This window comes from Panthera pardus, unplaced genomic scaffold, assembly GCF_024362965.1.
Source record: "Panthera pardus isolate Hobbes unplaced genomic scaffold, ASM2436296v1 HiC_scaffold_6, whole genome shotgun sequence".
Lineage (NCBI taxonomy): Eukaryota > Metazoa > Chordata > Mammalia > Carnivora > Felidae > Panthera > Panthera pardus.
In genome coordinates this window covers 9,853,422-9,880,386 of record NW_026526991.1, presented here as the reverse complement: position 1 = coordinate 9,880,386, position 26,965 = coordinate 9,853,422, and the positions used below count along the sequence as shown (strand labels likewise).

The 26,965-nt window shown below is 59.6% G+C and overlaps 2 protein-coding genes across 7 annotated transcripts in view; one reads left to right on the top strand and one right to left on the bottom strand.

The window, feature by feature from the left end:
- The window catches only part of CRELD2 (cysteine rich with EGF like domains 2), a 9,439-nt gene extending 4,348 nt beyond the window's left edge, over positions 1-5,091 (bottom strand). Inside the window, 6 exon segments of the mRNA XM_053895252.1 lie at positions 990-1,091; positions 1,895-2,071; positions 2,983-3,074; positions 3,550-3,660; positions 4,198-4,280; positions 4,803-5,091. Coding sequence (XP_053751227.1) covers positions 990-1,091; positions 1,895-2,071; positions 2,983-3,074; positions 3,550-3,660; positions 4,198-4,280; positions 4,803-4,934 — 697 coding nt within the window. The 5' untranslated portion in view covers positions 4,935-5,091.
- Positions 3,681-14,724, top strand: ALG12 (ALG12 alpha-1,6-mannosyltransferase). 6 transcript variants are annotated; one of them, XM_019447256.2, is made up of 10 exons: positions 3,681-3,802; positions 8,898-9,122; positions 9,194-9,326; positions 10,602-10,775; positions 11,430-11,624; positions 11,954-12,057; positions 12,463-12,686; positions 13,684-13,853; positions 13,956-14,031; positions 14,157-14,724. In XM_019447256.2, the coding sequence occupies exons 2-10, from the start codon at positions 8,955-8,957 to the stop codon at positions 14,392-14,394; spliced, it is 1,482 nt and encodes a 493-aa protein (XP_019302801.1). In that variant the 5' UTR covers positions 3,681-3,802; positions 8,898-8,954; the 3' UTR covers positions 14,395-14,724. The 6 variants fall into 6 exon arrangements, with proteins under 6 accessions (XP_019302801.1, XP_019302803.1, XP_019302797.1 ...); XM_019447252.2 differs by lacking the exon at positions 3,681-3,802 and adding an exon at positions 5,338-5,447; XM_019447257.2 differs by lacking the exon at positions 3,681-3,802 and adding an exon at positions 5,387-5,447 and having other exon boundaries at positions 8,907-9,122.
- The last annotated feature ends 12,241 nt before the right edge of the window (positions 14,725-26,965 follow it).

Below are 26,965 nucleotides of genomic sequence, written 5' to 3'. Positions count from 1 at the left end.
AAGGCTCGGGGCCTCAGCTCTGGAGCGTGTGTGTCAGAAGGCATGCCTCCTCTCTGTGGCTGTGAAGCACCTGTGTGTGGCTCTCCAGGCACAAGGGAGGTCTGTGCCTCAGTTTCCCTGCCAGTGGCCACACACCAGCAGGTCCTGGAGAAAGGAGAGGGAGGGAGGGAGAGAAGTGGGAGGAAGGGGACGAGGGCTGGAGGAGAAGAGAAGGGGGAGGAGAGAGAGAGGAAGAGAGAAAAGAAGAGAAGAGGGAAGGAGGAGAGGGGAGGAGTCGGGGGGTAGGAGGGGAAGGAGGAGGAAGAAGAGAGAGAAGAGAGGATGGAAAGGATGGAAGAAGAACAGAGAAAAAAGGGGAGAAAGAGAGGAGGAAAACAGGAGGAGGGGGTGGAGGGAAAGAGGAGGGGGAGAAGGGGGAGGAGGGGGAGAAGGGGGAGGAGGGGGAGGAGGGGGGAGAAGGGGGAGGAGGGGGAGGAGGGAAGGAAGAGGGGGAGGAGGAGGAAGGGGGGAAGGGGGGGAGGGGGGGAGGAGGGGGAGGGGGGAGGAGGAGGAGGAAGGGGGGGAGGAGGGGGAGGGGGGAGGAGGAGGAGGAAGGGGGGAGGAGGAAGGGGGGAGGAGGGGGAGGGGGGAGGAGGAAGGGGGGAAGGGGGAGGAGGAGGGGGGAGGAGGGAGCGGGAGGGAGGAGGGAGGGAGGAGGGAGGGAGGAGGAGGGGGAGGGGGAGGGGGAGGGGGGAGGGGGGAAGAGGGGGAGAGGGGGGAGGAGGGGGAGGAGGGGGGAGGAGGGGGAGGAGGGGGGGAGGAGGGGGAGGAGAAGGGGAGGGAGGAGGAGGGGGAGGGAGGGGGGAGGGAGGGAGAAGGAGAAGGGGGGAGGAGGGAAGAGGGAGGGAGGGGGAGGGGGAGAGGGGGGAGGGGGAGGGGGGAGAGGGGGGAGGGGGGAGGGGGGAGAGGGGGAGGGAAGGCCAGACCCCAGGAGCCCACGCAGCCTCAGCCTCACCCCACGCAGGCGCCGTCCTCCCGCGCCCAGCCCTCTTGGCACTGGCCGCAGTCTCTGTTGGTGGGGCCCGTGCACATCTTACACGACTCGTCACAGGCTGGAAAGCAGAGGCGGGACGGCCGCCAGTAAGCGTAAATCCCGCTCTGAGTAACGAGCGCGACGCAGAGATCATCTCAGAAAGTAGGGATTTACCTTCAGTGGAACGAAAACAAAACCCAGAAACAAATGAGGAAGAAACCCCCGAAAGCGGCCCTCGGTCGACGAGAGAAAAAACCACTCTTGCGACTCGTGATCCGGACGGGGGGCTCTCTCCTCGACTCCAGGGAAATAGTTGAGGGCCTGAGCGCTCACCCAGAGCGCCCAGGACACCTCCGAAGACCCAGGTAGGAGAGCCCCCCGTACTCGATGCCGAGACGCTGTGTCCTCTCAAGGGGACCTGGGGCCGGGAGGTCCCGCCACGTGACCTCAGCCCCCCGTTCCCGCACGTGCCCCCCCCACCCCACCTCCTGCAGCGACGCGGGCCGGGGCCCAGAGTGGCCTTGGCTCACTCCAGACGCTCCGCCTCGGTGACCGCGCGCTGACGACAGCTGCAGAGGGAGGGCAAGCCCGCGAGGGGACACTAAAGGCAGCAGGTCACCAGGAGCCCGATGAGCATGGCTGTGACACACCGTCCACCCTCCCCTCCTTCTCCGGAGGACGTCGGGGAGAACGGGACTCACTTCCCTCCCGGGGGCTGTTTAGGGCTGGGAGGCAAGAGCACCGCGGCCCATCCTCCTGCTTCCCTTCCCGTGGCTCCTGCGTGCCCCCCGGGCTCCCGGGATGTGGGTAAGAGCCAAGGGATGCGTCTGTCGCGCCGAGGACCGTGGGCTGAAGCCCTGGCCACCCGCGCTGCTGCGGTACCTGTGCAGATGCTGTGCGTCTCATTCCTCAGCGAGCTGAAGTAGCCGTCCACGCAGTCGGTGCACGTGGCCCCCTGGTACCCAGGGTGGCACTGGCAGGACCCGTCCCCTTGCCTGCTGCCGTCCCCGCTGCAGTGCCCGTTCCCGCTGCAGGGCCTCTGGGACCCGCCCTGGCACGCTGGGGGCGACACAGACCCACCGCTCACAGCTCAGCCCCGGGGCGGGGGCTGGGCTCACATCCAGAGGACGCCCACCCACCCCCCGCTCACAAAGTAGCTTTCTGGAAGTCCCGCTAAAATCCAAGCCACGCTTCGCCCCCAGAACAAGCGCCTGGGGTTGGGATTTACAGGAGCCTGCATGCGACCCGGGGGGCCTGTGGGCATGTGGGTCACTGCCCGGGAGCCAGCCGGGGGCTCTGGGCAGCCTCACCTGAAACCCGGGGACAAGGATGCTCACACGTGGAGCGAGTAGGACTGCTTGGGACCATGACATCGGCCCGCTGCAGCCCCGTGGCAGCGGGACGGGAGGAAAGGTAGGCAGGAGGGGGCCGCGGCCAGGGAGAGAATCTGAACTTGGAAAATGTGCCACTTGATCCAGCTGATCAAGATGAGTGACTTTGGTGGCTTCGGTTTCGAAGTCCACGTCTTGACGTAAGAGCGTGGCTTCCCTACTTAAGGCTGGCACGATGCATCCATCCCGACAGATGTGACTGCCCCCCCCCCCCCCGCCCCAGACTTGTCTCTGCTCCTCCGTGGGCAGAGCTGGGCCGGGGGCCACGCAAGCCACAGAGCCAACTCCTTGCACTCAGGGGGCAGCGCCCATGCGGGCAGGTTAAAACTGGCCCACAGGTGGACTACGGGAGGTCTGTAGACCCTGAATTAGAAGCCCAGTTGGGATCAGATGCTCAGAGCGGTGCGGCCCAAAGGAGAAGGTCCCTGGGGTGAGGGCAGCAGCGACACAGCAGCCCCAGGGCCAGGTGGAGGTGGCATGGACTGTCCCTTTGCCGACCCTGCTCCCACCCGCCCGGGAATCACCACACGGGCACCGGCAATGACCCGGGGCACTTGAGACTCCCCGAGAAAAACATACCAAGGCAGTCCGGCCCGTACGTTCCTGGCGAACAGCAAACTTCCAGGGTTTTCACACAAAACCATTCAAATAAGTCAGGATACTCCTTCTTCCTGAGGAATCGAAAACGCGTTCGTTAAAGCTCACGTGACAGATTTCTTCAACACAAAATCATAGTTTGTGACGACGTGTGCTCCAGGGTATCGTAACGTCAGGGAAACACCAGTGCAGGCGGGACGGACTTCTCCAGTTACGGACCTCACCGGGATCATCGTGTTAAGGTAATAAGAGATGCTAACGTGCGGACAAGAGAGAAGACGCGCGTGTGGAAACTCTCGGAGGTCTGAAATTATTTCAAAATTATGAATTAAAAAATAAGAAGCCACTGGTGTGTTTCAACGAACACCCGGGGAGAGCAGGGTTGGGGTGGGGGGGCCGGAGAGCCAGGCTGGGGCACGCGAGGGGGCCCCAGGTAACGGGGCGGGGGGTGCGGGAGATGCACTGGGTGTAGGGGTGCAGGGCTGGGGAATGGGGGGGCCCTGGGGTCTGGGGAACAGGGTGGGGGGTGCAGGGGTGTGGGACACTCACAGCCTCAGCCACCAGGCCTCCAGGCGTTCCTCATGCTCCTCTAGCATGCTGTGACAGTCGAAGTCGCTGCTGCCACACAGGCTCTCCATGATCTCCAGCAGCCGGACCTCGCTGAAACACAAGCCCATCAGCACCACAGAGTGAGAAGGCGAGTCGAGGCGTCGGTGTGCATCCCACAGGACATCCCCCCTTGGCGCAAGGCGGGAAGGACGGTGGCACTTCAGTAGGAAAAGACCCTCAGCAGACACATCAGGTGGGCTGGGTGCCCTGTGACGAATGAAACTCAGAGAACAGGTGGTCGTGCGGCAGGTGTGGGGCCCACCAGGGGAGCCCCTGAAGTTGGGGGCAGGGGCTGGAGTCCTGGGTGGAGGAGAGAGGGCTAAGCCCACCAGCAGGGGAAGCCAGTGACATTTCACGTGGGGGGACTCACCGTCCAGGATGCATCATTAAGAGACCACCCAGTCCACTGTGTGCGGACTGGATACGGGGAAAAGTGTGGAAGCCAAAAGGCCATGTAGGGGCCAGCAGACAGGTGACGCTATGGGAGGGACCCTTCCGTGTATTTGTCATCAACGCGGGTGACAACGTTCACAGGAACACGTCAAGTACCAAAGCTGGGCTGCCCAGAGCAGGGGTGGTGGCACCCACCTGAATTCATACTTGGATAGCGCCTTTTCCTCCCAAGCCGTGTTCCCGCCGCCAAAGTTCTTCTTTGCGGTGTCCGCCATTCCCTGCGGGGACACGGTGGAGACGGGGCTCAGTGCCGCGGCCCCCACCCACGTCCGTTGTGAGAGCAACCCTAGTCCATCATGGTGACTCCCCAAGCCCACTGACAGGTCGCCGCCATTCATTGCGTGGATGATCCTGGGTCCATCACGAGGGTGATGTCCGTGTCAGGACTGACTCTGGCCCATCTCTGGGCTACCCTGGGTCCCTGACCCTGGTCCCTTGTGGGCTGACCTCAGGTCCATGATGGAGTGACTCCGGCCCACTCAGGGTGACCCCGGCCCACGGAGGGGTTACCCTGGATCCTTGATCCTCGTCCGTTGTGGGTTGACCTCAGGTCCACGGTGGAGTGACTCCGGCCCATCTCGGGGTGACCCTGGACCGTTGTGGGCCGACCCGGATCCACCGCAGGCTTACCCTGGGTCCAGGACCCCGATCCATCGCGGGACGACCCCGGCCCCGCCGCCCCCCAAGGCCGGTCCCGACCCCGACCCCGACCCCGCGTCTGCGTGGGGTGACCGGCCCACCTGGTTGAACTTGTCCACCAGCTCCCGGCAGCGCTTGCAGGGCGTCGCCTTCTTGGCGGTCTCACCAGGCGGCGGCGGCAGCAGCAGCAGCAGCAGCAGCAGCCCCAGCGCGGCCGGGGTAGGGGGGCGCATGGCGGGCCGAGGCGGGCAGCGTTGCGCAGGACGCGGCCGCGCGGGCACTGGCCGAGGTCCGGCGGGAAGCGGCGCAGCGCTCGGCCTCTGCGGCCGCCCACCGCTCCGCGGTGCCGGCAGTTCCCGGGGCTACTTGACGGTGCCGGGCGGGATCCCGCCCCGCGCCAGCCCTCGCGCCGCTATTGGTCGGAGGGACCCACCCCGTCCTCATGTGGCCCAATCCGGGCTCGCCACGAGAAGCGACCAATAAGAAGACCCCGGGTCAGCGTCCAGCGGGGAGGGGGTGGGGACGGGGGCGTGGAAATCGGAGCCTGCCCCTCGCGCGCACCGGCCGCGGCGGCCATCTTTACTCCGGGCAGGGAGGGCGTCCCGCTGCGGTGGTAGCGAGGTTTTGGTGGCCATGTTAGGTTTGGGCAAGGGCTTCGCGTCCGTTCTCCGCTTCCGCCACCCCGCTTCCGGCCGCGGGCTGCCTAGGGCGCCGCGCATCGAGGGACGCCGCCGGCGGCAGGCGAGGTCAGCGCGCGGTACCGCGGCCGGGGCTCTCGGGACGGGCGGAGGGCGGGGGCGGGACGCGGGCTCTCGGTGCGGGCGGCGGGGACCCCGAACCGGCGCTCGCGTCGCGCTCCTCCGTCCTCAGCGCCGGTGCTCCTCGCCGGGAGCCTGGGGACAGTGTCCTGGGGCCCAGGTCCCGCGTTTCCCTGCCTGCCCGAGGCCGCTGGCTCGGGAACCGAGGTGGAAATGGAACTGAGACGGGCGCGATCTGGGTTCCAGCGACGAAGCGCCGAAGGAGGACGCTCCACAGGGTGGCTACTGGTCTGCGGTGCACCGGGCCGCTTGTGTGCCCGGTGTGAGCGGAGCCCTCAGCACCCGCAGTGGCAGGGGCCGGACGGCCTTCACGGGTCGCCTCCTCAGCGGAGACGAACCGGGCCTGTCCACCTGTGCGCGCCCGGGCTGACCCGCGCGGCCGGACATGCGCTCACGCCCTCCGCCCGGTTTCTGTGCCCGCTGCCCGCCCGCCAGTCCCGGCCCGGCCAGCGTCCCGGCCCGGCCAGCGTCCCGGCCCAGCGTCGGCAGTGCTGGCGTCCTCCGGGATCAGGGGCGCACCTGCTGCTTGTGCCCGTGGTCGGTCCTCAGCCGAGAACACACAGTCCTGGGGCTGAGAAGCCCCTGTGGCGAGGGAGCCCGGAGTCCCGCACACACGTGTGCCCCTCACAGCTTGTGAGAGGACAGAATGGGGTTCCCTGCAGGGGAGCGTGCTCTGGGCCCCACACACAGGGGGTCTGTGGGCAGGCGGGTTCTTAGCTGACCTGGGACCGCTGTGAGCCGGAGTCAGGTTCCCGCCAAGCAGCATTTCTCCTGCAGCCGTTTGCACAGCTTGGTGTGTAAATGCTTTCTATTTCTTTAACCTTTTTTTTTTTTTTTCCATACCAGTAAGAGGAACAGAGAATAGTGTGTGAATATTCTGTGGTCTCCTTGGCTTCACTGGAAATTAAAACGTTAATGCTGGTTTTTTGTTTGTTTTTTTTTAATGTGGAGAGAGAGCGCGCATGAGCAGGGGAGGGGCAGAGAGGGAGAGAGAGAATCCCAAGCGGGCTCACACTGTCAGCGCAGACAGAGCCCCGTTCGGGGCTCGAACTCAGGAGCCGTGAGATCATGACCTGAGCCGAAATCAAGAGTCAGATGCTTAACCGGCTGAGCCACCCAGGTGCCCCAGCGCTAATGTACTTTTAATGAAAACGTAAGCTGGCGTGATGAGACCCACGTTGAAGAGTTTTACCGAATTTCTTCTCCAAGTAGTTTGTTGAGCACCTACTGTGCGCCAGGCTCTGCTGCTAGAACCGTGAATCAGCCACGCAGGCCCTGCCCCCAGGACATGAGCCCAGCAGGGAGACAGTCAGCCACGTTTCATTCACATGTGGGCTCCTGTAATGACCAGAGTCCATCCTTGCTGAGGGTACTGGGGGCGGGGCGGGGGGGGTGGTGGACCAGAGAAATCCCATCAAGGAGCTTACACGTTAGAAAGAGGGAGACAAATTGGGGCGCCTGGGTGGCTCAGTCGGTTGAGCATCTGGCTTCAACGTAGGTCATGATCTCTCGGTTCGTGGTTTGAGCCTCGCTGTGCTGACAGCTCAGAGCCTGGAGTCTTCTCTGGATTCTGTGTCTCCTTCTCTCTCTCTCTGTCCCCTCCCCTGCTCGTGCTCTGTCTCTCTCTGTTAAAATTAATTAAACGTTTAAAAAAGGTTTAAAGAAAGAAGGAGACAAATTATAACACCCTTGTTCATCCATGGTTTTTATATCTGGAAAGAGAAAAAGTTAGGTTACTTTTGAGGGAACTGCTACTTTGGTCGTTCTTAATTATTAAAGCCCCTTTCCCCCCTTCCTGGCCCCACCTCACCACCGCCAGCATTGCCACATCAGGCAGGATTCCTGCTCCTTCCATTCCATGGGTTGTCCTTCCCTTGTTGATTCCCCCCCAGTTGCCATCTTTGGAGACTACAGACTTCTTCTTTTTTTTTTTTTTTTTTTAATTTTTAAAAATTGTTTCTTTATTTTGAGAGACAGAGACAGAGAGTGAGCAGGGGAAGGGCAGAGAGGGAGACAGAATCCGAAGCAGGGTCCGGGCTCTGTGCTGACAGCTCAGAGCTCAAACCCACGAATCGTGAGATCGTGAGCTGAGCTGAAGTCAGACCCTTCATCGACTGAGCCACCCAGGCGCTCCTGGAGGCTGCAGACTTCCGAAATCTCTCTCTAATCACAAGGTAGTTTTAGGGGGACCTGGGTAGCTCAGTCGGTTAAGCGTTGACAGTTTCTGCTCACGGTTCCTGAGATCGAGCCCCGTGCTGGGCTCCACGTTTGGTGTGGAGCCTGCTTGGGATTCTCTCCCTCCCCCTCCCTCTGCCCCTACCCTGCATGCGTGTGTGCACACGTGTTCTCCCTCTTTCTCTCTCTCAAATGAAAAAATAAATAAGAAAAAAAGTAGTTTCAGCAAACAGTAAGCACTCTGTCCTTTCTCTTCTGGCCTTTCTGGTTCTGATCAAATAAAACCCAACCTGTTTTAAGAGTAGCCGGAAACACGAAGAAGAATGTGCCGTCTTCCCCCCGCACAAGCGGGACAATCTCGGTGTCTCCCGGGAAGCTTTGTGCTGTAGGCTCTTCCCCAAATCGTCCTGCTGTATTTGGGTGATTCGGGGATCCACTGCAGACACGTCTGTCTGAACACCTCAGGGACACGCTCATGCTCTTTGTCACCTGCATGTTCACCTTGGTGACCGGCGTGGTGCCTCTCAGGGGCTCCCCACGGCTTCCGGCGGGCAGGCGTCCACAGCTCCTGTCCGGTTGTACCTGGACTGCGGGGGCTTCGTGGGCTGTCCTGACCCTGTGTGCCACCTCCTGCCCTCCTGTGGCTACCCCTCTGTCATCCCCCAGACGCATCCCTCCCACCCTACAGCTGCCTGTCCCGGGGTCTCTCAGCCCGTACCGTGGGGCCCTGCTGTCCCGCCGGGGTTGAGCCTCTCAACTGCAGGGGCCGTCCCGCTGCCCTCCAGAGCCTGGGTCCGCCCGGGGCCCGGCCACGTGGAGGACTGACTCAGTTCTGCAAATAAAGTCTTCCTGGAAAAATACACAGCTTGAAGCCTGAGCCAGCCGGTTAAAGTGTGGAAGGGGCGTCTGGGTGGCTCAGGCTGTGTCCGACTCTTGATCTCAGCTCAGGTCTTGATCTCAGTCGGGGTCACGAGTTCAAGCCCCGCGTGGGGCTCCGCGCTCGGTGTGAAGCTTGCTTTTAAAAAAACGTGAAAGGCGCTCAGGCGTGATTTTTCCTTGAATCCTCTAGTTGGAGGCCTTCTGATCTACAGAAGTGACAGCAGTAGTTCAAAGAGTTCACACTCCCCCTTCACCTGGATCCCCGGGTGTTAACTCACGTGTGATTGTGGAAACTCAGCGATCTGCATTTTCGTTTTGCCCCAGTGCTCACAGGGCAGCAGCGTTGATGGTCGCTGAAGGCACGTGAAGCGGGACATCGCCATGGCGGGGAAGAGGCCGTCGGGCCCAGGCCGGCAGCGCTGGCTGCTGGGGCTGCTGGCGGCCGTGGGCGCCATCCACCTCTTCACCTGCCCCTACTCCAAAGTGGAGGAGAGCTTTAGTCTGCAGGCCGTGCACGACCTGCTCTACCACCGGCTGGACGTGGACAAGGTGAGCGCCCGCGTCCCGGGCCGTGCGGCACCCCTGCGAGACGTCCGCTGACTCCCCCCTTCTCCCTGCAGTATGACCACCTCGAGTTCCCCGGCGTGGTCCCCAGGACGTTCCTCGGGCCGCTGGCCGTGGCGGTGCTGTCCAGCCCTGCGGTCTGTGTGCTGTCCCTGCTGCAAGCGCCCAAGTTCTATTCTCAGCTAGTAGGTAAGGGGGAGTCCGGACGAGGACAGGTGAGGAGCCGTGCGAAGTCGGGGCTTCGGTCGGCCGGGCTGAGGCCCCCCTCCTTCTGGGCCGTCCTTCCGTCAGAACCCAGGCTGCTTCGTGCGGTGGTCCAAGCTCGGGTGGAGGCCCGAAGTCAGCCCTTTCTGGGCCGTGACCCGGGACAGGTAACTGGGCACCTGTCCACCTGTTCCCGAGACCATGAGGTGGGGGTGCCAGCCGGCCCTGCCCCGGCCGCGGCGGCCGGAGGGGAAGCGGGCGAGATGCACCTCCGGGGGTGGCCGCACAGGGGCCGGCGGCCACACCTGGAGAGCCGTCCACCCAGGCGGTACGGCGCCTGCATTGGAGGCCTCACTTCCCCCACCTGGAGGCCACCGTCCACAGGGCTTTGTGCAGAGCGTTCTGGGGCTGTGTGCCCATGTATTTTTTAAAACCAAATTCAGAACATTCTGTGTATCTCTCTCTGAAACGTCATTTTTGGTCGATAGTCACCAGTTTTCCATTTTGGTGAATTTTTAAAAACTTATTTTAAGAAAATTTTTTTTAGACAGAGATAAGAGTGCGAGTTGGGGAGGGGCAGAGAGAGAGGGAGACACAGAATCAGAAGCAGGCTCCAGGTCTGAGCTGTCAGCACAGAGCCCGACGCGGGGCTCGAACCCACAACCTGTGAGATCATGACCTGACCCGAAGTCGGACGCTCCACCGACTGAGCCACCCAGGCGCCCCATTTCGGTGAATTTTTATCGTGGCTGCACCCAGACGACATTTGGATCTCCCCCGCTAAGTCAGACACGCTCTCCAGCTAGTTTGTCGGCCTCACGGGCAGGATGTTAAAGACACAGATCCCCGGGGGAGAAGCAGGCCTGCTTCCTGAGAGAACAGATTAGGAAATGGAAATCCGCCGCCACGGGGGGCGGCTGCACAGGCTGGGCTGGTTCAGGGGTGTCGGGGAGCCCCGGATAGTCTCCCCGCCTGGGGAAGGGTGGCCCTGGACACGTCCTGTCCCTGTGGCGTGGGCAGTGCTGATGATGCCGCGCCTGTCACGCGGTCCTGCAGACGCCGCCTGCTCTGCCCGGTGGCCGTGTCCCCCCGAGCCCCCTCCCCAGGCCGCATGGTCCCGGCAGAGCTTCAGGGTCCCCTCCTTCGAGGTGGTCTCACTGCTACTTGGTCGTCAACTTGCACCGCCAGCGGCACTGGCGGAGACCTGCTTTGCCGGCGTCCTGCACGCTGTGGGTCACTCACGGTGCCCTCTTTGTTTAGTCAGAGCCGTCCTGGGACTCGGCGTGATCTCGGGACTCTGGACTTTACAAAGAGAAGTGAGGCGGCAGTTTGGGGCCACGGTGGCCACCATGTTCTGCTGGGTGACGGCCACACAGTTCCACCTGATGTTCTACTGCACCCGGACGCTCCCCAACGTGCTGGCCCTGTCCGTGGGTAGGCGCTTGCCGAGCCGCACTCTCGCTGGGGACCACGGGGCGGGGCGTACCGGCCCGGCGAGGGGGTGTCTGTCAGAAATGCCCGGCGACGGGAAGCGGGGGCCTCTTCTTGGTGCCGGATGGAGGCACGCTTCCCCGCACGTGGCCGGGGCCGCCTGCGAGGGTCTCCCCGGCCTGTGGACAGCTCTGTCCGAGCGTCCTGGGGGTGACCCAGGCAGACGGGGGGAGGCCAAGTGTGGGTAGGAGGGGGGGCCGTGGATGGCGTGGGTTTGGGGGGGGGGGGGTCTGTGCCGATCGGGGCAGGGTGTGGCCCGGACGTCCGCGTGCCCGGGGAAGGTGGCAGGCAGGGTGCCCGTCCGAATGAACCCCGCGGGGGGCCAGCGGGACACGCCGCAGGCCCGGGTGCGCAGGAGAGGAGGGGAGGCGCTGGGCGCGTGGAGCCTGGGGGGTTTCAGGGCACGCGGGGGCCAGGTGCCGTCAGGCCTGAGAAGCGGCCCCAGGCTGTGTGGTGGCGCCGTGGCGCGGGAGCCGTGGCCGGCCCCGTGTCAGCAGATCTGGGTCTGAGCGGCGTGTGCCGTCCTCTGGCGGGTTCTGCGTGGCTTTCGCCGGGAGGAAGCAAGTCGGCCTGCTTCGGTCACCCCGTGTCTTGCAGTCCTGCCCGCCCTCACGGCCTGGCTGCAGCTGAAGTGGGCCCGCTTCATCCGGCTCTCGGCGTTCGCCATCCTGGTGTTCCGGGCGGAGCTGAGCCTGTTCCTGGGCCTCGTGCTGCTGCTGCTGCTGCGCTCGCGGAGGGTGACGGTGGCGCGGGCCTTGCGCTGCGCCCTGCCGGCCGGGGCTCTCTGCTTAGGTGAGTGGGAGCCGCCGTGGGCTGCTGTGACTGAAGGCGGGGCTCTCGGGAGAGCTGGCCTTCATGTCCCGCAGAGATAAAATGTCTTGGCGCCTCCATCCGCGGGCCGCCCTCGTCCTGGCCGGGAGGGGCGGCTGGCCCCGTCGGGGGAGCCGAGGTCCCGACGCGCCATGCCCCTCTGGAGCAGGGGGCTCGTGGCCGACGCGGCTGCTTCACGGGACGTTGACCTGCGACCTGGGGCTCTGGGGCTGCTGTTCACGCCGCGGCGGCGACGTCCGAGTGGCTCAGGTGGCCGTGTTCTTTCCTGAGGGACTCCTTTATCTTACCAGGACTGACCGTCGCCGTGGACTCCTGTTTTTGGCGAAGTCTCGTGTGGCCGGAGGGAAAGGTGCTTTGGTACAACACCATCCTGAACAAAAGTTCCAACTGGGGAGTATCCTTCCCGTGTGTCTGCGGGGCAGCCTGCAGGGTGGGGCGGGGTGGTCGTCCCCCCTCCCCCCCTCATCCTCCCCCCTCCCCTCCCCCCCTCCCCTCCTCCCCTCCCCGGTCCTCAGGCAGCCGCACCTGCCGAGACACCGCCCTGCTGTTGGGCGCCATTTCCCCTTTAGCCTTCGGGACGGTCTTTAGCGGGAGCCCGTAGCGTTTTGCTGCGGAACCCGACAGCGTACACACGGGCGGGTAGGACAGCGCGCGAGTCCCCGGCACACCCGTCCCACCGGCACGAGCTGTTCTGCAGCCAGGGGGAGGGACGGGTGGCGGGGGGTCCCAGGTGCCGCGGGCAGGAGCGCCTGTCGGCCGTGGCTCGCCGGCGTGCGGCTCCTTGACCCTGCCCCCGCAGACCTCGCCGCTGCTGTGGTATTTCTACTCGGCCCTGCCCCGCGGCCTGGGCTGCAGCCTGCTGTTCGTGCCGCTGGGCGCCGCGGACAGGCGGGCCCTGGCGCTGCTGCTGCCCTCGCTGGGCTTCGTGGCCCTGTACTCGCTGCTGCCGCACAAGGAGCTGCGGTTCATCATCTACTCCTTCCCTGTGCTCAACATCGTGGCCGCCAGGGGCTGCGCCTGCCTGTGAGCGTCCCGCCGCCCCCGCAGCCGCGCCGCACGCGCCCGCTGTCACGTGGGGAGGTGTTGAAGGAGGAGGGCCCGGGGTTGGGACGGGCTGGCCTCCCACCCACCGTGTCGGTGGGGCTGTGGTCAGTCGGGCTGGTCTCCGCGTGGCTGTGCTGACAGTCCCGGGCTCGGTCACCTGGGGGAGGACGTGCCCGGAGTGGCCCCCGCGCGGGGCGGCCGAGCGGGCTTCGGCCGGGCGGATGGTCTCCAGGGCTGACTTCGCTGAAGGGCCAGGCCCCACCGAGCAGAGAGCGGCAGAGCGGATGACAGGGGAAGGGTCAGGGAAGCGCTCGACCCACGGGCGTGGGGCACAAGGTGGTGTGGGGGTTTCCGAGGGAGGGGGATGGCCCGGCGACAGAACGAAGGTGCCCCGAGGAGGGCGCCCGGGATAAGGCAGGCTGGTCGAGCGGGGCTGCCCTCTTCCCTGGAGCAAGGCGGTCACTGCCACGGTAGGAACAGGAGTGACGCGGCCGCTCGGCCGGGCTGAGGGCGCAGAGGGTGTGGCCGGGAGAGGAGGCCCCGCCGCACGGCCCCCGCAGGAGCCGGGAGCCAGGAGTAGGCCGTGCTGTCAGAGAACTAACGCCCGTGAAGGGCAGGAAGCGCCTTGTGCCCGCTCTGCTCCGGGCCTCAGCCCGGGCTCAGCCTCGGGCTCCGTCTGGGTTCACTGGCGGGCGTGGTGCTGGAGGGACGTGCACCCGGCCCGAGGCCACAGGGGGAGCTGCTCAGAGCAGCGGGCGGATTCCATCTCGAGGGCTGGGACGGGAGGGAGGAGGACTCCGTTCATGGAAAATCTGGGCGTCTCAGGTTAGCGAAGCTGGGGCGAACCATGGACAGACTGTTGAGGAGTCCGTGACTGTGCGGGAAGGGGGTTCAGTTCTTGAAACGAGGCCGCAGACTCCACAGGCTGGTGTTGCCGGGGGAGAGCAAGCCTTTCCGTGAAACGCGCTCTTTCCAGGCTGAACAACTACAGGAAGTCTTGGCTGTATAAAGTGGGTTCCGCCCTTGTGGTAGGACACCTGGTGGTGAATGCCATGTACTCGGCCACGGCCCTGTACGTGTCCCACTTCAACTATCCTGGCGGTGTCGCGATGCAGCGGCTGCACGAGCTGGTGGCCCCCGGGACAGGTGGGTGCTTGGGGCCGAGCTGGGCCAGCTGCGGCTCTGGCGCGGGTGGGGAGGGGGAACCCCAGCTCGCCATGCTGACTGAACACACGTGGTTGTCCACAGACGTCGTCGTGCACATCGACGTGGCCGCCGCACAGACCGGTGTGTCTCGGTTTCTAGAAGTCAATAGCGCCTGGAGGTACGTTCCCGCCAGCTGTGACTGCGGGCGGTGGCGCTCCTCGCAGAGGCCACGTGGGGGCTCCCTGGGGGCATCCGGGCACTGGCGTGGGGCCACAGGTGCACGGTCACGCTCTTCCCTCGCAGGTACGAGAAAAAGGAAGATGTGCAGCCTGGGTCGGGGCGTATGCTGGCCTACACGCACCTCCTCGTGGAGGCGGCCCCTGCGCAGCTGGCCCTCTACAGGGACACCCACCGGGTCCTGGCCAGCATCGCGGGCACCACCGGGGTGAGTCTGAACCTGACCCGACTGCCTCCATTTGACGTCAACCTGCAGACAAAGCTGGTGCTCCTCGAGAGGCTCCGCCGGCCTCCTGGCAAATGAGACGATGCGGAGAGCCGAACCGGGGACGTGCCCCGGACGTAGCCCTCAGGGAACAGGCCGGGGTCCTCCACGGCCAGCCCAGACCGAGCACGGCCAGCGGGGACCGCGGGCCTCACCCGGGGGCCTCTCGGAGCACCTGAAAAAGCGTCCCTTCGGGGGAGCTCGTGTGAGACTTGGTGTCGAGGCAGCACCGCTGGACGGCGTCCCCCGCCCACGCCCCGAGCCGCAGGGAGAATCCTTCGTGGGCACAGACACGCCATGGCGTGGCAGCTCACGTGAAATTGTGGGAATTTAAAGAGGATGGAGAATAAAAATTTGAATGTTTCCTTATTAGAGATTTAACGACACGTGGTATTTCTAGAGGCTGCCTCCGCGTAGGTTGCGTTTTATGTGGTAACTTCGGCATCTTTACGCTTCATCGCCCGAGAATTTATTAAGGACCCAAAATGCATCTGATGCCACCAGACGCCGAAGACGATGCAGGGAAACGGGTGCGCTGCACACACACGCACACACCGCGTGTGCTCACGCCATGTGCACACACGTACCGTGCACACTCACCACGCGCACTCCTACCACGCACAGGCACACATCACACCACGCGTGCTCACACTTCATCCACGTCACTCATACCACACACGTACCACGTGTGTACACACACCATGCGCACACACACGTACTCATACTGCACACACGCGTGCACCGTGTGCTCATGCCGCACACGCGCACACGTCACGTGCACCCTACCACATGCACTCGTGCCACACACACACACGTGCTCACGTGCACAAAGAAAGGCTACCTTTTCCGAGCCACTCGAGAGAGTAGCTCTCGGCACGGAGCACGTCCGCGTGTCCTAGGAGGGAGGCGACGGCCTCTCCCCCCTGTAGCTGCTGGGTCTCCACCGCAGCCGACAGGCAGTGTGGGCGCAGACATGTCCGCTGGGCGCACCTGCTCCAGCCTCTCCCCGACTCGATGTCGTCTGACGATCCCCGTGGAAGCTGGCCTTTGCAGCACCTCCCGCCTCCGGCTGGTGCCCAACACTCTATGCGAGCCAGCTCCCGCCTTTCCCCTTTTGTCTCATTGTCCCAGTGTTTATTATGTACGTATTACCGGCATTTATCACTCATTTATAATTGGTCGGGGCTCAGATATTTGTCATCGGTTATCAGCATGCATCCGTGGATCGCTGCCGGGCCTCACGCTGTGCCGGGGTCGCACGGGGAGCTGTCATGTTGTGACGTGTCATTGCTTCCCTACTTTCCGGCACAAGGCTCTCGGGTCCCTCTGTCCCAGCCCAGAAATCAGCCATTTGTCCGAGGGGCCCTGCCTCCTCTTGGGGAATGGTCGTGGAGACTGAGGCCTGGGTGCAAAACCTGCGTGTTGCTTTCAAGATGTCTGTTTTTAGGCCGTGTCTGGACAGCGAGGGAGGACGGGCACACCCACACGCACACACCTATGTGCACTTTTGAGAGACCACGGTGCCATGCCGACACCTCCAGTTCCACCTCCGTGGGCTCGTTTGCCTGCCTTGTCTGTATCTGTACATCTGCCCTCCACAGTGAGAATTCCGTCCCCAGTGACTTCAGGTTCGTGGTCAAATACCGTGTGTGCACGGTCCTCGGATGAACCCTCCTGCTTCACTGTGGTGGTTTTCATTTAAAATATGATTGGGCTCTCGTCTTTCCGTTTGCTTTCAGTCTCAGGATCTGGCTTCCCATCCTCTTTATTGGTAGAACGTGATCGCGCTTCCAGAAGTCTGGACTCTTCACAAAGGCACGCTCAGGGACATGGCTCCCTCCTGTCCCTCCTCCACGTTTTTGCAACTAGCGTCAGTTTTCTGGTTTGTCCTTTTTGTGAAGATGCCTGTGTGCTGACTGCACGTTGTTTCTTCTCCTGGAAAGCACTCTTCTACTCGGGGACGACTCCCTCTTGGAGCCACGTAGTGCTTCATCGTGTGGATGAACCGTGGCCGACTCAGCCAGCCTCCCGCATGCTGGCATTTTCGTGGTTGCCGGGACTTCATGACTCCCAACAGAGCTGTTTGAATAACCTCACGCACGTGTGTTTTCATGCTGTTCGAGGTGCGTCTTTATGGTGAAGTCCTACAAGTGGGAATGCGGGGTCACGGGGAAGCGTGGATCCATTTGGCTGGGTATTGCCACACTGCCCTGCCCTTCTCCCCTCGCTGGTCTGGTGGTGGGGCAGTGGTGTCTCTGGACTTTGCTTCATCCTTTTTTTTCTTTTTAATGTTTATTTGAGGCAGAGAGAGAGCAAGGGGGGGAGGGGCAGGCAGAGGGGGAGAGAGAGATTCCCGAGTAGGCTCCGCACTGTTAGCGCAGACAGAGCCTGATGCGGGGCTTGAACCTATGAACCGTGAGATCGTGACCTGAGCCGAAATCAAGAGTCAGACGCTTAGCTGACTGAGCCCCCCCAGACGCCCCTTTGCTTCATTTCTTCATGAGTGAAGGCGAACATCTTTATAGGTTTGAGAACCAACCATCTGTTTTTATAAGTTGTCTGTTCATATATTTTGTCCATTTCCCATCGGACTCGGGGCATATTCCTCTCACATTATGTGCACACGCTTGGGTGACTGCCCTTTATCTCCGGTATATGCCGCACAGCCTCCATCTATCACTTTTCTTTCCACTCTGAGTGGGAAGTACCTTCCCGTGTGGAAGTTTCCGGTTTCCTGTTTGCAGGTTTATTGCTCGTTTTGTGCCGAGTCCTGGTTGGGAAGCTTTTCCCACAGTCAGTTCCGCCGTGTTTTCTGTCCACGTTTGCTTAGTGTCTCTTCTGCATGTAGACTTCGGGTCCGTCTGGAGCTCACTTTTGTTTGTGTGAAGGTGGGCCTTATTTTATCCTTCTCCGAGCGGCCGTCCGCTTACTGAAGGCCCATCATTGCCTCAGAGATTTGAAGTCACACGCCGAACATGCACATTTCAAGTTTGGGCAACTATGAATAAAGCTGCTATAAACATCTGGGTGCAGCTCCTTTGAGGACCCATGATTCCAACTCCTTCGTGGAAGTACCAGGAAGCAGGAGTACTATAAAGTAAGAGAACGTTTGGTTTTGCAAGAAGCCGCCAAACTGCCTTCCACGGTGGCCGCACCATTTTGCATCCCGCCAGCAAGGAGTGCTTCACATCCTCCCAGCACTGGTGCCGTATGTGCTCTGGATTTGGGCCGTTCTGACATGCGTGGTGTCCCTCGTTTTAACGTGCATTTGCCGGATGCACATGATGTGATGCTCACCTGCCGTCTGTACATCTCTGGTGTCCGTTAATGTCTTTAAGCCTATTTTCCAACTGAACTCTTTCCTTATTGTTGAGTTTTAAGGGTTCTTTGTACATTTTGAATAACAGCCCTTTATCAGATGTGTCTTTTGCACAGGGGTTCTCCCAGTCTGCGTGTCTTCTCGTCCTCTTGACATTGTCCATCACGGAACAGAGAATTTTAATTTTAACAAAGTCTAGCTATCAATTCTCTCTTTCACGGATCATGCCTTTGGGGTTGTATCTGAAGACTCCTCTCCACACTCAAGGTCGCCCAGGCTTTCTCCTACGTTACCTTCTAGGAATTTTATAGTTTTGCATTTACATTTAGGTATGTGATAAATTTTGCATTGTGTTTACGAAGGGTGTAGGTCTGTGTCTATATTCTTGTGTGTGCGCGTGCGTGTGTGTGTGTGTGAGTGTGTGTGTGTATCAGTGTGTGAGTGGATGTCCAGTGGTTTCAGCACTATTAGTTGAAGAGCCCATCTCTACTCCCTTGTATTGCCTTTGCTTCTTCATCAAAGATCAGTTGACTGGATTTATGGAGATCTATTTTTAGGCTATTTTGTTCCACTCATCAATTTGTATATTATTTTGTCAACACCACATTGTTATGATTCACTGTAGCTTTATATAAGGCTTGAAGTGAGGTAGTGTCACTCTTCCAACTTTGTTCTCCTTCAATATTCTGTTGGCCATTCTGGGTCTTTTGCTTCTCCGTGTAAACTTCAGAATTTTTATCAATAGCCACAAAATAACTTGCTGAGATTTGATCGAAATTGCATTGAATCTACAGATCAAGTTGGAAAGACTGACATCTTGACAATATTGAGTCTTATCTATGAACATAGAATGCCTCCCCAATTGTTTACTTGATTTTGCTCATCAGAATTTTGTTCTTTTCTTCATATAAATGTTGTATATATTTTGTTAGATTTATGCCCAAATATTTCACTTTTTTGAGTGCTAATTAACGTAAATGGTATTATGTTTTTAATTTCAAATTCCACTTGTTCATTGGCAGTATATAGGAAAGCTATTAACTTTTGTATATTAACCATGCAACCTGCAACCTTACTATAACTGCTTTATTCCAGAAGTCTTCTCATCAATTCTTTTAGACTTTCTATTTAGATGATCGTGTCACCTGTGAACAAAGACCGTTTTATTTCTTCCGTACCAATCTGTATACCTTTTATTTCATTTTCTTGTCTTGTTGCATTAGCTAGCACTTCCAGTTCAGTGTTGAAAAGGATTGGAGAGGACATCCTTGGAGCATAAGGGAAACTTCTGAGTTTTTCACCATTACGTGTAATGATAGCTGTAGGCTTTTTGTAGATGTTCTTTATCAAGTTGAGGAAGTTCCTCTTTATCCCTAGGTTACTGAGAGCTTTGGTCATGAATGGCTGTAGGATTTGTCAAATGCTTTTCCTGCATCTATTGTGATCATGTAATTTTTCTCATTTTGCCTGTTGATCTGATGGAATACATTCTTGATTTTCAAATGTTCGACAAACCTTGCATAACCGGGGTAAATCCCATTTGGTCATGGTGTATATAATTCTGTTAATACGTTGTTGGATTTAATATTTTTTTTTAAGATTCCTGCATCTATGCTCATGAGTGATTTTGGTCTGTAGTTTTCTTACATTGTCTTTCCCTGGTTTCGGTTTTAGGGAAATTCTGGCTTCATAAATGAGGTAGGAGGAATTCTCTCTGTTTCTATCTCCTGGAAGAGATCGTAGAGAATTGGTATCATTTCTCCTTAAATGTTTGGTAGAATTCAACAGTAAACTAATCTGGGCTTGGTGCATTCTGTTTCAGGTTATTAATTGTTGATTCAATTTATTTAATAGATATAGGCCTATTCAGATTGTCTATTTCTTGTGTGACTTTTGGCAGACTGTGTCTTTCAAGAAATTGGTTAATTTCATCTAGGTTATCAAATTTGTGTGCATAGGTGTTCATAATATTCCTTTATAATCCTTTTAAGTCCATGGATCTGTAATGATGTCTCCTCTTCCATTTGTATTATTAGTAATTAGTGTCCTTTCTCTCTCTTTTCTTAGTTAGCCTGGCTACAGGCTTATCAATTTCATTAATCTTTTTAAAGAACCAGCTTTTGGTTTCGTTGCTTTTCTCTATTGATTTCCTGTTTTATTTCATGAATTTCTTCTCTGATTCTTATTTCTTCTGCTTACTTTGGACATAAAACAGAAAAAAGAAAACAGAGGAGTTACAAAGCATCTTTACAACAGGTGCCCGTGTGCTTACCTTTTGTGACTGTGCTTCTTCGTGCAGCTTCCAGCTCCAGCTCGTGTCCTTCTCTTCGCCGGCGTGACCCCCAGAGGAGGTGTGCTGTTCACGTGCTGCCTCGGCGTCTGGGTGCCGAGAACATCTTCATTTCTCCCTCGGTCTGGAAGGGCAGTTTTGCCGGATGCAGGATTCTCGATGGGCAGTGTTTTCTTGTAGCACTTTGATGGCAGCGGCCCGGTGCCTTCTGTCCCGCAAAGATTCTGGGGGAGGTCTGCTGGTGAGCCTGTGGAGGCTCTCATGTGTGAGGATGCTCGCTGCTCCAGGACTCGTGTCTTTGACAGTTCGATCATACAATGTGTCTCCACGTGCATCTCCTTCAGTTCACTGCATGGGGAGTTCACCACGCTTCTTGGATGTTCATATTCGTGTTTTCCATCACATTTGGGAAGTTTTCCGCCATTCTGTTTTCCAATGTCTCTCTCTCTTTCCAGGATCCCCACGATGCGCACGGTGGCTGTCTTGACTGCGTCCCATGGGTCCCCAGGCTTTGTTCGCTGCCCCGGTCTCATCTCCTTCTGTTTCTCACACTCGCTAAACCCCACTGCCCTGTCTTCAAGTTCACACGTTCTTTCTTCTGCCCGAGTCTGTCCCGGTGACAGGGCGCTGCAGTCGTGGCGCTTGCCAGCCCCTAATCTCCTTTTGCTTTCTTTTTAGGTCTGGTATTGTTTATTCCATCTTGTTCCCGTGTCACCTTCCTGGCTTTCTCCACATCCACGTGTGGCTCTGTGAGGATCTTCGGCCATTAAGTCTTTGTCCAGTAGGTCCGCCATCAGATCTTCACAAACAGCTGCTGTGGACTTCTTTCCCCTTCGGGCGGTGATCTTCTCCTGTCTCTGTGCCTCGTGCAGGGACATTTTAACCCACTGGTGCCGTAACTGTGAACTCAGAGTTCCCCTTACCCAGGGTTTGCTGTTTTTGGTTATTTTTAAATGTTTTGATGGTCGTAGGCTGTCTTGGGGCCAAGGAGCAGCGTGACGGGTAAACTTAGTGCCTTCTCATGGCCTTTCAGAGCCTTTACCTGGAACAGCAGGGTCCCGTTCTAACTCTCCCGCACGTGTGGTTGCATTTAACTGCACGTCTTTTGTGTCTGCCTCCTCTAACCGCCCTGCAGGTCGCTTCAGGAGAAGGGGCCCGCCGCATGGCCACCTGCCTCTGAGTCTCTGTCTGCACCTCCCTCATCAGGAGTGACCAGCCTTCAGAGCGCGGGCCTCTGGCACCTGGAGGCCGGGGCCCGTTTCCCAGCCCGGCTCCCACAAGCCGTGTGCGAGCCGCTCCGGGAACAGGCGTGCGGCTGCCTGCCGGGGGCCGGGTGGGGGCGGGGGGCTGCTCCTGTGCTCAGAGCAGACACGGAGCAGAACGCACACAACCGTGCACGTCTTCGCCGGGAAGCGCAAACCTTCGATGCTCTCCTCGGCTCCAGAAGAGCCACCGCACACGGCTCCTGCCGCTGCCGTCCCGGCGCCCACGCCGCCGTCTCCGCGGGCCCCTCTCGCTCCGACGCCAGCTTCAGAAATGGGTGTCCAGACGTCCTGTCGACGGCGTCCTCCTGGCATCGGGCTCCCTGTGCTCCTTGTGGGCTGGAGATGAGGTCTAAGGGTTTGAATAAATTCAGGCTAGATCGTTTTGGCGCGAGGACCTCCCACGTGGACTTTAGTTGCTGCTGCATCGGGCACGCGTGAGGACGCCAAGCCCTGGTGCCCAGTGGCGGGGTGTTTGACCCCACGGTTACGATGGTTATTGGCAAATGCTGCCGTGGGGACAGAACCTGCAGCTCTTCCACTTCCCTCTCTGAAAACTCCAGAAGCCGTTAGGGATGGCCCAGCAAGACCGCCTGCCACAGAGGGGTGAGGGAGCCGCCAAGGCCCGCGCCGCCCCCACGGCGGGGTCGGTCCTCGCGAGCCATCTGGCAACGCCGGGAGAGGCCCCGAGCCATTTCTTTTTTAAAAAAATTAATGAATTCACTTGTTTAGTTTTCATTTACATCCAAGGTAGTTTATGTAAAAATGACTTCAGGAGTAGAATCCAGGGATTCATCCCCTACACATAACACCCAGTGCTCATCCCAACCCATGTCCTCCTTAACGTCCCTTGCCCATCTGGCCCATCCCTCCACTCCCAACCTCTCCAGCAACCCTAAGTTTGTTCTCTGTATTTAAGAGTCTCTTATGTTTTGTCCCCCTCCCTGTTTTTATATTACTTTTGCTTGCCTTCCCTTCTGTTCCTGTTTTGTTTCCTAAAGGGCCCCACTCCGTTTCTAAAGAGATCAGAAGTAAACAGTACAAAAAAGACGTCGTCTGAAGTATACCTATGACACAATTATGTGCCCCAAATTGATCTGTAAATTCAATTAAACAATCAAAATACTGTTGGGATCTTTCATGGAACTTGGCAATCAATTTAGAACTTTTAGAGCATAAAGTACCATGGAAAATTGAAAAGCTGAGGGGGAGGCGTGGCACTCTGGAGATCAGGCCACGGTGCCGGGGGCAGGGGGACAAATGGGAAGAGACCGGCAGAGTGGACAGAAGCCGACCGGGGCGCGCAGGACAGTCGGTCTCTGGAGAAGCTTTCAACCCCGGAGACCACATCTGAGTCTCGAGGGGAGCGGCAGCCTAGGTGTCCCCGCTCGGGACGCGAGCACGAAGGCACGATGCCTGGATCTGTGGCAGCTGTTTGGAAATGGAGGGAGGACAACTGGAGGTCCAGGCCCGGGGCCCTGTGGCCCCAGAAGCCTGTGCTCGAGACCCGGGCCCGCCAACAGTGGTGGGGTGGCCTGTGCGGGACAAGCGTGTTCCTGGAGGGGCCGGCACGGGCGCCAGGGCCAGCCCGCCAGCAGTGGGGCCCGGCAGTGCCCACGGCAGGGGGCTGTGTCCCCGCACCCACCTCGCCCCGGCCCCCACCCAGCTGTCGCTCAGCGACTCACTTCCCGAGGTTAAAATTCAGTAGGTTTATAAATACAAGAAACTCCTTTCACGGTTCTGAATTGGTGACCGTGACAGAGTGCTTACTGAACTGTAAAACCCCAGCGCCAACTGAAAACGTCACGGGAAAAATTCCCGGGTACAAGCCCAACCTACGTCACAAAGTATGCAAGCGAGGATGAGGCGCCACGACAGCGCGATGTGTCCGCCCCGAAGCACGGAGGGGGGACGGCCGTGCCGCCGGGAGGCCGCGCCATCGGAGCCTGGGCGCGACGGCCCAGAGACGGGCCCACGGGAGGAGCCGGATCTTTGACAGCGACAGGAAGACGGGGCTGCGACACTCGTGCGTGTGGACGCTCGCCTCCCTCCTCGACGCCCTCGGCCTTCACCCCACCTCTCCCTCCACCTCTCCCACCTCCGCTTCTCCTTGACCAGCCCGGCCCAGCAGTGCCTCTGCAGGGTGGAGGCCGACCCCTCGCTCCTCCCCTGCACCGTCCTCGTCCCCTGGGGGCCACGCACCACTGCCAGTGCCCGGCCCGGGTGAGGGGTGGAAACTGAGGCAGCCCAGGTGGGGGGGAGAGGGGGCGGGACCCGTTTCCACACTGAAGCCCACGGCCCATGCCGGCCGTGTTCTGGGGTTTGGGGGTCCGAGGACGGTGTCGTCCACCGAACGTGCAGCTCTCTGGAAGCGCTTCCTGCCTGGAGCCCGCTGACTGCTGTGCACAACCCAGCACGACCTGACGGGCTCTTTCCTAGCGGCCAAACGCCCCCCCGTTCTGGGCCGAACTCGCCCCCGTTTACTGTTTGCTTCTTGCTATCTCATGTGTTCCTTCCTTTCCTTCTTTTGGATTAAAGTGATTGTTAAATTTCTTTTTTTTAACTTTATTTATTTGTGAGAGAAAGAGAATCCCAAGCAGGCTCTGCACTGAGCCCAACATGGGGCTCGATCCCACGACCCTGGGATCATGACCGGAGCCAAAACCAAGAGTTGGACACTCAATGGACCGAGCGTCCCAGGTGCCCCTGAAGTATTGTTAATCCATTTTTCTCCTGGTCAGTTTCTTAAACATGTTTATTGCCTTTAGTGTCTGTCTTTGAGAGTATGTGCATCTGAGTCTTTAGAATTCGGGTTCCTACCTTTACCGCCTCTGGGGCCGCAAGGGCCCCACACGGTCCCTTCTCCGCTGCTACCTGTGTGACAAGCTTTTAAGTCTGGCTGTATTTCAACCCTGGAAAGATGTTCCTGTTTCGGAGTCATTTCGATCTCCCCACTTTTTACCCAGAAACGTTCTCCCTTCTGCCCTCTGTCTGGAGGGCTCCCTTTGGGGCATCTCAGGGAAGGGCTGGTGGTGACAGATTCTCTCAGGCTTGTTTTGTCTCAACGCCCGAATCCTGTCTCATCTTGAGGCCCCTTTCCAGGAGCATGAACTGGGCTGGCCGTTACTCCTGAGGACCCTTGGCAGACGCGCTCCACAGCGACAGCCCCCGCGGCTTCTGTTAGAAAAGTCTCTGAACGTGAACGTGTCTTTTTTCTCTGCTTTTCAGATTTCCTCTTTGTCTTTGGTTCCCGGCACTCAGCTGTGATGTTTAGTTTTAGTTTATCCTGCTTGGGGCTCAAGGCACCTGACGCGGACGGCTGAGGTCTGGGTCAACCGGGCACAGCCCCGGGCGTCCCCACCCTCGACGGCCTCTGCTGCGCTTCCTCCGGCACCCACTGGGTCCCTGACCTGTCCCGTTTCAGTTTAAGATGTCCCTGTGTTGACGGATTGTCACTCGCTGGTGACAATCCCTACCCTTCCGTCAACTTTCCCAAGTGGATTAATCACAAGTCCGAGTCTGAAAACTGGATTGGATCACCCGTGACTCTTATATTTTCTCAGCAAGAGTCCGAATGAATTCCGTAAAGTCACAGAAGCTCTGGATCTTTTCACCGAAAGAAACAGAAACGTTCCTCTGGGCGGAAAGGTTACCTTGGTGCGGTCGAGCCCGCTACGTGCAGGCTGGCCTCCCGCTGGCCCGCCAGCTCCCGTGGGGACGCTGTGGCTGCAGGGCCCACATTGAAGCTGGACCCTTCCCGCAGATCCTGGGTGCCTGCCCTCTGCAGTTCTCAAAAAGCCCTTTTTAAAACCCTGCTTCCTCCGGCCTGGCTGGTTCTCAGGGAGCCCTGGTCTGCCACCAGCTGCTGCCTCAAAGCCAGAAGTGGAGGAGAAGGGAATTTTAACTTTAAAGAAGGCCCAGTGTTTGTTTAACATACATTTATTCACTGAAATGAGATCCCGGGCTCATTTCATAAGGGCTTTCTCTTACGAGTGACTGGAGAAATCGAGCAGCATCTGAAACACGCAGCTCACGATCTGGGTTTGCGTGGAGAGCAAAGGCGGGAACACGGGAGGACAGACCCACTTTCCTGAAAAGTCTCGCCACGTCCCCCTCGCTCACTGCTGTCAACGTGGGCCGTTCCTTCCTGCAGGACCGTCAGCAGCTCAGGAACACACACGGTCTGCTGTTCCCACAGTGCCCGCGGCACCCAGTTCCATAAACACCTGCCGGCCCTGGCGCAGGACGAGCGCACGTGCTCACGAGGTGGTGAACCTCCGTGCGGCCGGCACCCGGGGGGCCGAGCTCCGTCCCCCGGGATGAGCCCGCGCTGTCCGCAGCCCCTCTGAACGCCCCCCGTGCACACGGTCACTCGGCCTCACCGGACAACAGCAGCCCGGCCCACGTGAGTTAAGGGCTGGACAGAAAGGCAGACGCGCTGAGAAGCAGGAGAACAAGTCTGTCCTGTGGACGCTGCGCTCTGTGGGCCAGCGGCTCTGCCATCGCAGCTCAGGGGCGGGGTGGACGGCCGGGCTGCGCTCCAAGAAAACCTCCCTGAGCAACAGCACAGACCGCCGGCGGGCTCCGAGGAGCAGGGACCACGACCCCTTTAAGCACCACCCCGCGCCAGCGGCCGGCCTGGGCCCCTCGGTCCCAGAGCGGACCGGTTACATCCTGCAGGTACGCTGTGCTCCCTTGATTTGGGGGCACAATCCACGATGCTCAGCGTCCCCCGATTCTCACGATGTTCCCTCTCGGGACAGAACCTTAAGAAAAGCAGGTCAGCGGGTTGCCCCCTCCTGCGCTCGGGCAGCCCCGCAGCCAGGACGGCTGGGCTCCAAGCGCCTCCGGGGTGCAGCCCTGCTCACCAAACTGGGAGGCTGTCCCAGCGGGGGCCGGGGACGACAGGGTCCATGGTCCTTGGGCGGACCCTCCCACACGCGGAGACCGGAGTCAATCCTGGAAGCGCGAACAGAGGAGGAGGAAAGTGCGCCAACACCCGTCCCAGACGCTCGCCTGCACGCCTGCACGCAGAGGAGCACACGGCGCCTGCCCTGGCCCCGACCCAGCCCCCCCCGGCCCCCCCCCCCCCGCCCCCCCGAACTCACTAGCAGCCGCGCGCTGCTCTCCGTGTCCCAAGTGGGGGGCGCGAGAACTCCTGTGGGGAGAGCCGGGGGCTCCAACTGAACTTGGCAGCATCCGTCCTGGCCTCCGGGACTCACTTGGTGGAGCTTGGTTAGACCCCGGGTGGGGAAGACTGGTGAAAGCCTTCCATACGGCATCGCTCTCGACACCCGTGGGAATTCGTGCGGAAACCATGGCAGCGCGATCCCCTGCTGTGTCCTTGGTTGGCGCTCCTTGGACATTGGCACAGAAGCTGCCATCGGGAGACGCGTGCACCGCCACACGGCAGAGACGCGTGGGACGGGCGTGCACGCGCGCTCAGGCTACACGGCGGAGGCGACCGTGTGCTGCCCACCAGGTTCTTCTCCCGCGCGCCAAATGCGTAACAGGGCTCGCTGTGGACACAAGACCCGGAGGTCTCGCCAGGTGGTTCCCGTTATCAGAAACGCCACTGTGAGAACTGTGTCTCCACCGCACCCGCCCCCCCCCACCCCGGCCCCCGCCGTCTGGGGCCAGGATGGAACCAGTGTCAAAGGCTGCACGAGTGTGGTTCCCCACAGAGCAGGACCCTTCTGTCACCCTAAGAAAAAAAAGCCAGAGTCCTCCAGCAGAAAA